We start from the raw sequence: 12,770 nt of genomic DNA, 5'->3' as shown, positions 1-12,770 counted from the left end.
GCCTGAGGTCACCCTGGCCGACTGCCCTGAGAGCCAGTAGTTAAAGGGTTAAGATCTGGCAGGGCAGGGGGCACTGAGACCCTCGTTCACACCCATTCCCTCTGGTGGTGTCCCATGCTGGAGCCACTGGCCATCAGCCCTTGGAGCATCACCCCTGTCCTGGGAAGTCAGGAATCCAAGTCTGTCCATCTGGTCTACCTGCTGCAGTTCTAAGATCTGTCAGGGTCTAGTGAAGAGAAGCAGGGACGTGCATGCAGACGCCAGGGGTGTGTCCGAGGGTTGAATATAAATGATTAAGCCTAATAGCTTTATCTGTCCCTTTAAGCGAGTGTTTGTTTTCTGATTTGCAGGGAAGAAGGTGTTTTATCCCGTCCTTTTCAGTCAGTACAATCCTGGCATAATATACGGCCATCACGATGCAGTCCCCGCCTTGGAGCAGCAGCTGGTGAGTGCTCCCCTTGGGGCCTGGTGGGGGGTGCTCTGTTTCATGTCTGTTGTCCCCAGGGCCACCTGGCCACGAGTGGAGGTGAGTGGAAATCTGGGGGTTGCTTCCTTAAGTGATCTGTAAGTTTGGCAGATTTTCTGGCCTTTGCTCCAGCACCTCATCCATTAAAAAGTACTTGCAGTATTTAAAAGTGGGAAGTAAATACGAGCAGTACCTTACAGAAAGGTAGTTTCATACCTTTATAGCTTTTTTCTGGCATTTTGGAAACCAGTATCATTGTATTATGGACGAAGCACGTTTTCCCTTTATTATTGCAGAGCGCTACGAGGTAAGAAAGCTGAGATTCAGGCTCCGATTGGACAGGTAGAAGATGGAAGTTAGGAAGAGGTGGCTGACCCCCCGGGGACACAGTGAGTTAGGGACATGGGGCCAGGTCACCACTCCCCGCTTACCGTTCCATTAGCATCGGAAGTGTCACCGGCCAGGTGGCTTTCACAGGAGTGTGGGAGGGACTCTGCGCTGAGATCCTGGTGCACAGATGAGGGGTAGACACAGCACCCAGGTGCTCCTTAAGCTGAGATGTCTCTGTTGGTCGTTTCAGCAGAGAAACCGCGTAGGTTTCAGGAAGATGGGTGAAGGCAGCAGAGGGTCCCTGTGCCCCCCAGGGTTGTTGTCACCTGGCTGCCATCGTCTGCAGGGACCAGGGTGCTTGTCTAAAACCGATGCTGGCTTAGGCTGTGGGCGGGGGCCACTGCCTTGGAGGCCCCATCTCTTGTGGAAAGGTAAAGCCACGCCCTGTCACCTCTCACGGTGGAGAACAGAAGCCTCCCTGTGACCCTGAGGAGTGCTGGAGTCCCCAGTGCTTTCCTACAGCGTGAAAGGAAGCTGATTTCATTGAACACATGTTGTAAGAAATTCTTCTGGAGGGCCGATTCTGTGCTGATTCCAGATGTAGGAAAACCTGTTGTCTCCCATACCCTCTCCCCCATCATCCCGGGTCCCCTTCCTGTTCTTCTCTGGCAGCTGATACATAATGACCTTTTCTGGAAAGTTCCAGCTTGGGCTACTCCAGGCTGGACAAGGGTGATTCTGCACCCCGTCCCAGTTGGAGCCTGACCATCATCCTCTCTTCCCCCAGGGAAGTTTGAGTATCGCAGCTCCTTTGTCTGACTCTGCGTGCTGTGTGTATATGTAGGTGCTTCGCACATCAACACTGGAAGAGTTCTTCACTCCCCAAGAACCAATGTTTACCTACTTAGGGGTGATTACCGCCCCTGTTGAGACAGAGAAATTTCACATTTCCTTTCCATAGAGTTCTTAGCTTCTCATAGGGCTCCAGTGGGAATCAAATTCCAGGTTTATTTTCTTTCAACCATTCAGAATAAAAGTTCCTCTGAGTTTAAACAAAGTACTGCTTTGCATTTGACAAATGGGCTTCATGGTTCAGCTTCAAATCAAGGCCTTACTTGCTTGCAGGGAATTCATTTCATTGAACAGGTTAAAAGTTTCATCCTTTTGTTGGTGTTCCTGTAGGGAAGCCAGAGGTTCTGGTCAAACCAGTTTCTCGGATCCTTAGAATGAGTGGTCAAGTCAGAAGCAGAACCCAGATTGCTGTGTCCACAGCTCTGAGGCCTCTCAGCTCTCCTGCAACCTTGAACACTCACCTCCAAGTCCACTTGAGACCTTCACTCTTTCTCCTAGACTCAGCCTGGGTCACACAGCCAGCTAGAGCTCAGGTCAATACCGGGATTCACTTACCTAGTGTGGTGGAAACAGTTTTGCTGGAGATCTAGGTGAGAACAGAAATAGAAGGGAAATGTCAGAGAATATCCAACCCCAAGAGTTAATTCGGTGGAAAGTGGACATGTGGGTGCAGAGAGGGGCTAAAATAAAAGGTCGTGATTGGAGGTGGGCGAATTAGGAAACACTTCCTGCCAGGGGTTCATTTTGGCTCAGTCTTGAAACATCCAACACATACATATTAATAAAGTCTCGAGAGCCTCCGCTGGAACACGTCAGTATCGAGGGGAAGGCAAAGCTCAGATGCAGAACTCGGCTGTGACAGGTGACGGCCACGTCCAGACAAGAGGCAGGCTTTGCCAGCAGCCCTGCCGATGTGACTTGGGTACCAGTTATCACTTCTGGCTGTTGCCTGTGACATTGGATGACATTTGATAACATTTGCCTGCAGACAAAGGCGAGAAACCAAATTTAAGGGGACTTCTTTTGTGTTCGGGTTACTTCTTTCTGTACATTTGAGTACAGTTAGTAATCAGCATTAAGTGAAATCATGGGATTTCATACTGTTGTTTGACCTATTGAGTTTTAAACCTGAGATAGGCCTTGCTGATGCTTTAGTGTAGAAACAGCCTTCCAAGAAAGGAATAACCCTAATTTAAATAATTGCTAATTTCAGACATCCCCTTTCCTGGTTTGAGCCTTGTCAGTTCCTGCTGAGGCCCCCGGCAAGAAGCTGTCAGAAATCCTCTCTCCTTACACTCCAGTCTCTCTGTCACCTTAGGCCAGAGATGCGATTCCAAAACAGATTAATTCTATTAAAAAAAAAAATCTTTGAGGACTTTGCTGATGTTCCAGTGGTTAAGATTCTGCGCTTCCAATGCAGGGGACACAGGTTCGATCCCTGGTCAGGGAACTAAAATCCCACAGGCCCTCTGGTGTGCTCCAAATGAAGTGTTCAAAGCCCCATCTGTGAAGGGAGAAGGAGCTGCCTGTCTTCCAGACGTCAGTCCTCCCACGGGCCCTGGTTTTGGTGCCCTCTGATGTCTCAGAACAGAGCTGAGGAGAGATTTCCTTGCTGGTCCCGGCCACACCAGCACAGCCCTGACCCCTGATTCCTTTGGGGGTGAACTGCCGTCCACAGTCTGACCCTCAGACTGATCACAGAGGAGTTGTCTGCAGACCCTGGCACCCTGGTGTGACCTGCTGCTCTGCGAGGCGGGCAGCCCTGCCTGGGGTCTCCCGAGCTGCCCGCCCCACCCCCCTGCCCAGGGCCATCTCCTCTCCAGCACTGAGGCCACGATACCTGGTGTGCAGGCACGGCCTCAGCTCTGTCTGCTTAGACCCTTCTCTCTCCTTTCATCCAAAGAGGACTTTGCCACCGGCCTGAATTTCAGTTTAAACTTCTAAGAACTGATAACTGGGCCTGGGCCATCCTTTTCGTCTGTTTCTGCTTGTTCCACTAGCAGACTCTCCCTGAGAACCGAGAGTCCCATTAACACATGCTGTGTCCGTGGCCTTGGGGCAGCTGGCTTTCTCTGCCTGCATGGTCCCATGAGAAGGACTGTCCCGCTCACGTCACAGGGAGAACCTTGCAGCTCAGGGGCGGTGCCACTTGTTCAGAAGCCTCCATGCTGGAACGCAGGTCGGGGACTCCCTGACTGCAGCAGCGGAGGTGGGGGCGGGTTCTTGGTTCCCCGTGCTTCCAGGGGCAGAGGGTCTGACTTTGAGTCACAACTCCCAGGACTGAGTCCTGATCCAGCACGAAATCCTTCAGAAGAGACTTCATGTTTTAATGCAGGTAAAAGGAGACTGGTGGAAAAGTGTGAGTTACTGCAAGTCTTGGAGCAGGTGGCAGTTGAGTCCATTCTTAAACCCATTCTTTGAAAGCCCTGGTTTGCGAAATACCTTCCTTCTCAAGAAATCGTCTCTGTCACGGCCGCGCTGGTGCTGATCGGGGCTTGGGCCTGACTGGCTGAGTGAGCAAGTCATTCCATCTCCCAGCCCGAGGCCCGTGCACACATGGTGCAGCCTCGGGGCCCAGACCCCCAGGGGCCTGTGGCAGGGTAAGGGGCAGCCTGGCCCCGAGACTCACAGACCAGGGTGTCCACTGCTCACTGCGTGATTCCTGGCCCAGGGCATGCCCTTCCCGGAAGGTGTTTACGGAGCATCCCAGGACGTCAGCGGAGCATCGCGCCAGGCCAGAGGCAGGCCTGCAGACCCTGGGCCTGTGGGGTTTCTGGTGACATGAGGCCATTCAGACGCAGCAGCCTTGGTTCTGGGGAGCCTATCTCTGATGTAGTGGAAATATTCTGCCTGAGTATTTGTAGTTCGGTTTACCTTCTGACCCAGCATGCTTCCCGCATGACTGTGGGGAGCCGCCTTCCTGCATCTGTGGGGAGAGGCCGATCTGTGCTTGGCATCCGGTCCTGATCAGAAGTCATCACTCCCGTCGCGTGACCACCATCCCGTGGGGTGTGGCTGGCACGGCAGTGCCTGCTGGGCTCGGGGCATGGAGACGGGGCTGGCGGAGGAGCAGGCGGCCTGGCGACGAGCAGGGCGCTGGAAACGGGTGCGATCCCGGCCAGGCGATGCTGCCCTTCCGGCATCACCGCCGTCTGCGGTCTCCTCCTCCTCTGGCGTGGTGGACATCACCCGTGTGTGTCACTGTGCCCTGTCCGGGAGCCGGGGGCAGAGGTTCTAAGAAGTCGAGCCATCTGCTCGGAGCCTAGCAAGGCGGAAGCCTTTCTATCTGTGGGTCCAGTCTCACAGTTCTGGGAGTCTCCTCGGTGGACGCCTTAGGCCTTGGGCCAAGCTCCTCGCGGCTGAGCGTTTCCTTCCCGAGCTACGTCTGTCTCCGGCAGCCGGGCACTCTCCTTCTCCGGCGGAGGAGTGACTGAGGGCCGGCGCCTGTGCACGGTGGTCCGGGGGCTGCAGGTCTAGCTGTGAAGGAGCCTGGGTTCACCAGTGGTGGTGGGTGGGTGCGCACGGCAGATAGTAACAGCCCATCAGCAGGAGCGCTTCCGCGAGCCATGGTGTTTCAGGGAAAACGTAAACCGGCGGGCGGGACGCGAAGTGGGAGCTGACGCTGGCGGGAAGTCAGGGTGACCGCTCTCAGCGGAGTCCCCGTCGTGGGCGACCCTGGCCGGGTGGTGTCCGGCGGGTGTCCAGCCTTTGGAGGCCTGTGAGCCTGGCACATTCACGGGGACCCGAGACGGGCGGCGCAGGCAGGAGCAGATCACCTGGGGCCTCTGTGGGCCCCGGAGGCTCCCCACTGGTTTTATTCTGATCGCCTCGGGGCAGAGGGAGCTAACCCACTGCAGGGCTTGGAGGGGGCCGGGTTGTGGTCTGACGCACACTCGAGGCCCCTCGGGCTCCAGCTGAAGGGCGTGGCCTTGGCCAGTGTGCCTGTCTGGCCCCCGACAGTACCTGCTGAGGGCACCGCCAGGTCCGTCCCCACGAAGGGCTGAATGTCCACTCACTCTTCCCACACCGGCTTTCCATGGCCTGCGGGCTTCAGAGCCCACGTTGAGAAGTGTTTGTGTAGCTCACTCCCTGCCCCCAGGTCACCTCCCTCTGTCGCACTGTCCCCAGGCGAGGGTCACAGCTTGCCTGGCTCTGCGTCCACTCAGCGGGTCCTGGCCGGCCACCTCCGTAATCCCTCTTTCTTCCCTGGCGCTGGGCCTTGTTTTTCCCACTTGGGGCTTTCTCTCAAATTCCAGGGAGACCTCTGCCACACGTTTGAAGTTGGGGTGCTGCCGTGGCTCTCACACTGCATTTTTACCCAGGCCTTGTCCCCACTGCCAGAAAAGACAGGAGCCATCAGCTGCGGGAGAAGCAGCGTCCCTGCCACCACTGGGATGGAGCAGAAGCCATTTCTAAAAGGGACGCAGTGGAGATTTTCCTAGGCTTTCCTGCCCTGTGAAATCTCTCCAGCTGATAATAATAAATTATTATTGTTGCTGGGGGCTTATCCTGCAGCAGGCCTTTGTTCTGGAGTCGAGCTGGGAGGACACAGGCCCCCTCCTGGCTCTTCTTCTCCTTGGTCTGGTTCATGCCAGGCAGAGTGCCGATGACCTCTGTGTGTGTAGATTGCAGTGGAATAAGGTGGTCTCATTGGTTGCAGAGTAAAGGGAACGTGAGGTCCATCACCGCTTCTGCAGGCCATTTGTTGAGTGTAGTCTAGCCTGTGGAGTGGATAGAGTGGAGTTTCCCTGGTGGCTCAACAGTACAGAATCCGGCTGCAATGCAGGAGTCCCAGGACAAGTGTGTTTGATCCTGGGCTTGGAAGATCCCCTGGAGGAGGGCATCGCAACCCACTCCAGTATTCTTCTGGAGAATCCCATGGACAGAGGAGCCTGGTGGGGTACAGTCCATGGGGTCACAAAGAGTTGGACATGACTGAAGCAAGGACGCTCACACCCATGAATAGAGTGAGCCCTCAGGAACGTGGGCGCAGTAGGGAGTGAGTGTTTGGGTGCCGGGCTGGACGAGCCCTTGAGGCGACTTGCCTCAACCTCCGGATTAAAGAAGAGGAAACAGAGGGACTGGGGGGCCTGCCTGAGGCCGACGTGCCGGCTATGGGGCTCGTGGGTCCCGACGTGCTGTTTCTACTTAGCGGGGACCCAGGCCTGGCATCCCAGGTGGAGACTGCAGGCGGGAGAGGGCCCTGCTGGGGGGCCCTCCTTTCCTCCCAGCACCTATGTGAGCTTCCAGAATGAATCCAGAAAAATAACCAGTACGGTCACAAATCTTTTTCCAGGCTTACTGCAGCCACACATATATAAATAACAAAAGAACATCTTTGATGTCTTGCTGCTCCAGCAAGTATGTTGGAAATGGACTTTTGAAGTGAGACATGCACAGGGCCCGGCCTGGCTGTTTACAGCTGCATCCTCACCCAGAAGGGACCACCCCTCAACTACTCAGACTGGGGGAGCAGATGGTACTAAAGCAGTCCGTGGATGAGTGGACAGAGCGTGTTCCCAGGACCTGGCCTCATGTGTCCTTGTCCTGGGCCAGCAATGCTGACTCGGGCTTTCTTTTCATCCCCTGAGGGGGTCCTGTTCGCGCCCTGGGCCAGGATGGCTGAGTTCCAGGTCCTTCTCTCTCCTTCTTTCCAACATCCCCCCTGGTGCCGGGCTGGACACACAAACGGCTTTTCCATGGTGCTGCCCCAAACCGGTCCTCCCCACTGGTTTCTGTGTGTGTGTGTGTGTGTGTGTGTGTGTGTGTGTGTGCAAGCCTACATCTAGAAACACCCCAGCTAGAGGTGCCAGGAGTCACTGGGCCTGTTGAGGACGGGGGGTTGCTGTGCCCTGTCGTCCACACTCCCACCAGGGGGTGGCTGTGTCAGCGGCCCCCTTCCGTGTCCACTCCATCTCCCTCCGTCCAGTGATGGCACTCTCTCTGCAGGTCATAAAGAAGGAGACTGGATTCTGGAGAGATTTCGGGTTCGGGATGACGTGCCAGTACCGGTCCGACTTCATCAACATAGGTGAGCCGATGTAGACCATGCGGGTCCCTAAGAAGGCTGCTTCCCGAGAGGTCGCTGCATAAACGTGGCTCCAAACCAAGTCACTCAGGGCTTGGCCCTGCGCCCTCTGCACAGAGCATCCTCCACGGGGAGGGGATCCTCCGGACAGAAGGGCTGGGAGGGTCCCAGTTTCTCTGTGCTGAGCCTGTGAAAATCCTAGACATCACTTCAGGTCCCCAGTGTGCAGTCACTGTCAACAGGCACACAGGCACACATATGTACGCCAATGCCTACACACATGTGCGTGCATACACACACACATCTAGAACCCAGAGGGGAAAGCCTCCCTGCCCCGGTTGTAGATTGGAGACCAAGTCTCAGAGAGGCAGAGGGACCTCACAGCTAGAGAGCCCTGGGGGTCTCCTGTCCCCTGGGAGACAGCATGTCACTCCCTGGGGCAGCACCCACTCTCCAGCCTCTAGAGGGAATGGCGTGGATTGTACACGACCAGGGGACGAGTGAACAGGCCAGAGCCGTGATCTTGGGCCCAGGGCCTCGGGTGGTCCCCCGGAGGTCCGTCCTCACGTGGAGACCCCCACCTTTACGTCTCCTGGGGGTCACCAGTCTTGCTCTCTCTTCGCCGCCTCCCCTCCCACCCAAGGCCTTGGGCTGCTTCTTGTAAGGTCAGTGAGTCGATCTGAGGAGTTCCAGGAAGTTTGGTAGACTGCAGGGACTATAGGACCCTCAAAAAAACCACCTAACTAAATAAAAGCCCAAGGGACTTCCTGGAGGTCTAGTGTTTAAGACGCCAAGCTTCCACTGCAGGGGGCACAGGTTCGATCCCTGGTCAGGGAACTAAGATCCTGGGTGCCGTGTGGCACAGCCAGAAAATAGAAAGAAAGAAAGAAAAAAAAAAAAAACACCTAATGCCTTGAAGTTAAGTCCTGTAAGAAACAGTAGAACACACAAGTCAAGGGCCTCTGGCGAGTGTGCTCAGATTCCCAGCAGGTCACCATGGGTGTTCTTCGATTTCTCTATAAATGGTCTAAATTATTGTGTGTACATCTAATTTTCAAAAATGACTTATTTTAAAACTTTTCTGAAGGAAATTTCCACTTTGAGAAACTCTTGTTTCCTTGCTCTGTATGCAAGGAAAAGTGATTCTGCGATGATGTACGTTTATCGAACATCATTTGGACTTAAGAGAGGCACAGTGGCCGCTGGTGTGACAACCAAAACTTGAATTCGGGCCCCGACCCAGAATCCTGCGTGTTTCCTCAACTGCCCAACAGCCCTGCTCACAGGCAGGGGTGTGTCGAGGGCCCCCCTCCCCAGTTCTGGCTCCATCAGAGCAGCGTGGCCTGGGGGCTTCAGGGAATCCGGCTAAATGACAAAGCCACTGAGCGTTGATTGACTGTTTCTTATCCGAGGCCAAGAACTCTCGGGAAGCGAGGAACAGTGGCAAGCAAGTGGCCACTGATTCCTGGTTCTGTCTGGGACGTGGTGGCTTTAAGTTAATAGGGCGATGTCACCATTCACAAAGGTGTGAAGAGGCCGCTGCGATGTGAAGATGTCCGAAGTAAAACTTCAGAACTGTGAGGCCAGCCCTTTTCAAGTGACTTCTCTCACCGGCTTGTGGGGGCCACTCACAGCTTTGGGGACTCCAGTCCGCAGGAGGGAGGGCGCTTTTGTAGGACATGAATTTTTCACACCTCCGAGCCCTCCCTGGTCTCTTCTCTGCAGGGGCAGGAGGGGGCCATGTTCGAACAGAGTCCCACGAATTTCCGTTCAGAGGTTTGGGTTGGGACGTGGGGGGCGCTGCGGGCATCGCCGACCCCCGCGTTGCTATGACGACAGCCCAGCTGCGGCTGCCCAGGCTTCCGGGATTCGGCGAGGCGGGGTGCGGTCTCGCCGTCTCCAGGAGCTCCTGCTGGGCCAGGGGGGTTCCTGAGCTCTCTGACTCGGGCAGACGCGCACCACCCGGACTCCGGGGGTCGGGGCGGGGAGACCTCCCCAAGCTGCTTCTGCTGAGCGCACTGGTGCGGGGCGGGACCGAGCCGGGGGCCCCCCGGTGCGCGTTCAGCCGTGTCTTCTGCCCCGCAGGTGGCTTCGACCTGGACATCAGAGGCTGGGGCGGCGAGGACGTGCACCTCTACCGCAAGTACCTGCACAGCAATCTGGTGGTGGTGCGCGCGCCCGCGCGGGGCCTCTTCCACCTGTGGCACGAGAAGCGCTGCGAGGACGAGCTGGCGCCCGAGCAGTACCGCATGTGCATCCAGTCCAAGGCCATGAACGAGGCGTCCCACGGGCAGCTGGGGATGCTGGTGTTCAGGCACGAGATCGAGGCCCACCTCCGCAGACAGAGACGCAAGACGGGCAGCAGGAAGTCATGAGCGCCCCCTGCAGGGGACCAGGGCTGCGGAGACGCTTTATTATTTTTATTTTTTTCCTTTTTGCAGTTGCAGCAAGGAAAAATATTGCCCCAAAAGGACAAGGAAAGCATTCGGCTGGTTAGTAAAACGGACGAGGGGGCGTTTCTCTCTGCCTGTGTAGCTTATGCAACAGGCATCAAACGCCCCCCACACTTGGCCTGCAGAAGCAGCCCAAACGCACCAAACCGCGGCAACCAACAGACACGACCTCTTTGTGAGACTGATGGCCTGGAGGTTGTGATTGTGTTTACAGCAAAGCCAATGCTGTTGTTCTGCGCTTATTGAAATAATTCATGAAGGAAGGGAAGCTTTGTAAAAAGTTCATTAGGATGGAAGGCCAGCATCATGCCTCCTGGTCTGAGGGGTGATCAGCCCTTCTCTGGGGTCTGGGAGACGGTGTGAAATTCAGAGATACACTCATGGTGATCTTCGTGGATATAGTAAGCAAAACCAAATGGACTAAAAGTGAGAAAACAAAGAAACTCGTAGCTATTGTATCATCTCCCCCAACGTTAACCAGAAGTAATCTGCTCATCTTTTTTGGTTGTAGTTTTAACCATCTCTGTTAATTTTATTTAAAAATGCACTTTTTTTTTTGGCTTATGAGTTATATTCTGCTTATTTAATTACCCATTTGCAAGCCTTATGAAGAGAGCACGTTAGCTACATTTTGGTATTTTCTAAGAAGATACTTTTCGCTGCCTTGCTTCAGTTCAGAGCATCAGATTGTGACCCACAGCCGAGGATGTGGCAGACGCTGACCCTGTGGGGACTGGCCGGCAGACGGTCATCGGGGACGGCGTGGCTTGGGGCTGCTGACCACACAGGCACACGGATACTTTATCTGAAGAGTATTTCCGAAATGGAGCAACTGAACACGGAGGGAATGGAAAATGTACTTTTTACCTTAACTGAGAAGGAAACTCATTCAGACTGGTGATACAAGTCAGAAAACACGTTTTCTCCTCAGGGGAACTGGGGACCACTTTCTTACCTGTTGAAATAAACCAAAGCAGGCTATATGAACCAAACGCTCTCTTTTCTAAGCAGGGTGCTCTTCCTGGCTTCTGGCTTCCACGAGAAGAAACACAAGGAAACGTCTTTCGTGAAAGGTCACTCCACCCGCCAGCGTCCAGTGGGACGGGTGACTGTGAGGTGGGCTCCTCCAACCCAGCCAAGCGGCAGTGACTTGTTTTTTAAATTACGCTGTTCTACTCAGTCACCAAGATGCTTCTGAAGATCTCATTTTATTACATTTTACAACTATTAAAAAAATAAATGCAGTTAACATTTAGTGGTTTCTATGTTTATGTGAAAGTTATTTACTTATTAGCCAGCACCAGATACAGGAGCTAATTATCTCTCAAGTGCCTTGCCTTCTGTTTGCCCACAATCAACTCATGGCTTAAAAGCTCCAAGAACAGTCAAGCTGTTGGTGGGTAAAAAAAAAAAAAAAATGCATTGTACTGATTTGTACTGGTAGTTCATAAAATCCAATTAAAACCCAGGACATGAATGGAAGGTGGCATTGGACAGCTAATAAAATGTGATTTGTGTACGATTTCTTCTTGAAGTCAGAACACCAGGTCTTTAGTTTCTGGAGATGGGTTTCCTGAGTGTCGACCAGCTCCCCTTGGCTCTGCGGCATTTCGGGGGAGGTCATTCCTTGACGGGGGATGCCCTGTGTACCTAGCGTCTCTGACCCCTCCTCCCACGATGACTGGAGCGCCTCTCACCCCGGGGACCCCTAAACATTCTCATGTCACCTCCAGGTGACCCCTTGGGGGCACTGATCTAGCAGGAGGGGAGAACCTTGGTGGACAGCCTGGCAGCTAATACAGTCTGCTTGTTCTTTTTCATTTCTTCCTCTGTTTAGTGTTGGCTCTGCCGGGTCTTGGCCGCTGCTCGGGCTTCTCTAGCTGTGGTCTGCGGGGTCTCCTCTCTAGCTGCAGTGCTCGGCTTCTCCTCGTGCTGGCGTCTCGTCGCAGAGCACGGGCTCTCGGGTGCTCTCCAGTAGTTGCAGCTCCCGGGCTCTGGAGCGCAGGCGCAGTCGTTGTGGCACTTCGGCTTAGTTGCCCCGTGGCACGTGGGATCTGCCCAGATCAGGAGATGTGTCTCCTGCATTAGCAGGCAGATTCTTTAACGCTGAGCCACCGGAAAGCCCTGCTCGTCATTTTTGATTAGAAGTTGAGGAGTGATTTCTGAGGGCCCTCTTATTTCCACACACACAGTGCTCCTGGAGGAGACTCAGGCCCGGGTCTGTGTCCCCAGTGGGTCTCGGGCTTGGTGGGGCTGACCCTGCCCCCGCCAGACTGTCTTCCTCCAGGTCCAGAGGCTGCTCTTCAGGCTGGCAGCGGGAGCGTGTGTGTCTGCCAGTGACCTTGAGTATCCCCCAGTGGGGACTCCAGGCCAAAGTCCATGGGTGACCAGCCATTTGGGCAGATGTGAATGGCACCACACAGGTGCCTGAGGCAGAGAATTTGATTTTGAAAGACGCTGAGGGTGGATGAAGCGTGTTAGTTGCTCAGTTGTGTCGAACTCTTTGCAACCCCATGGACTGTAGCCTGTCAGGCTCCTCTGTCCATGGGATTCTCCATGGGTCTCACATTGCTGGCAGATTCTTCACCGTCTGAGCCACCAGGCAAGCCCTAAGAGAAGAGATGGCAAAGTCAAACTCTCT

At 54.6% G+C, this 12,770-nt stretch overlaps 1 protein-coding gene across 1 annotated transcript in view; it reads left to right on the top strand.

Annotated features, from left to right (window-relative positions):
- Positions 1-11,480, top strand: part of CSGALNACT1 (chondroitin sulfate N-acetylgalactosaminyltransferase 1) — a 327,536-nt gene extending 316,056 nt beyond the window's left edge. The window contains exons 7-9 of the mRNA XM_068970844.1: positions 351-445; positions 7,598-7,679; positions 9,762-11,480. Of these exons, the coding sequence (XP_068826945.1) occupies positions 351-445; positions 7,598-7,679; positions 9,762-10,051 (467 nt within the window). The 3' untranslated portion in view covers positions 10,052-11,480. The remainder of the gene's footprint in view (positions 1-350; positions 446-7,597; positions 7,680-9,761) is intronic.
- Positions 11,481-12,770: the final 1,290 nt, after the last annotated feature.

Source organism: Capricornis sumatraensis, chromosome 4 (assembly GCF_032405125.1).
Source record: "Capricornis sumatraensis isolate serow.1 chromosome 4, serow.2, whole genome shotgun sequence".
NCBI classification, from domain to species: domain Eukaryota; kingdom Metazoa; phylum Chordata; class Mammalia; order Artiodactyla; family Bovidae; genus Capricornis; species Capricornis sumatraensis.
This window is presented reverse-complemented; position numbering and strand designations above follow the sequence as displayed.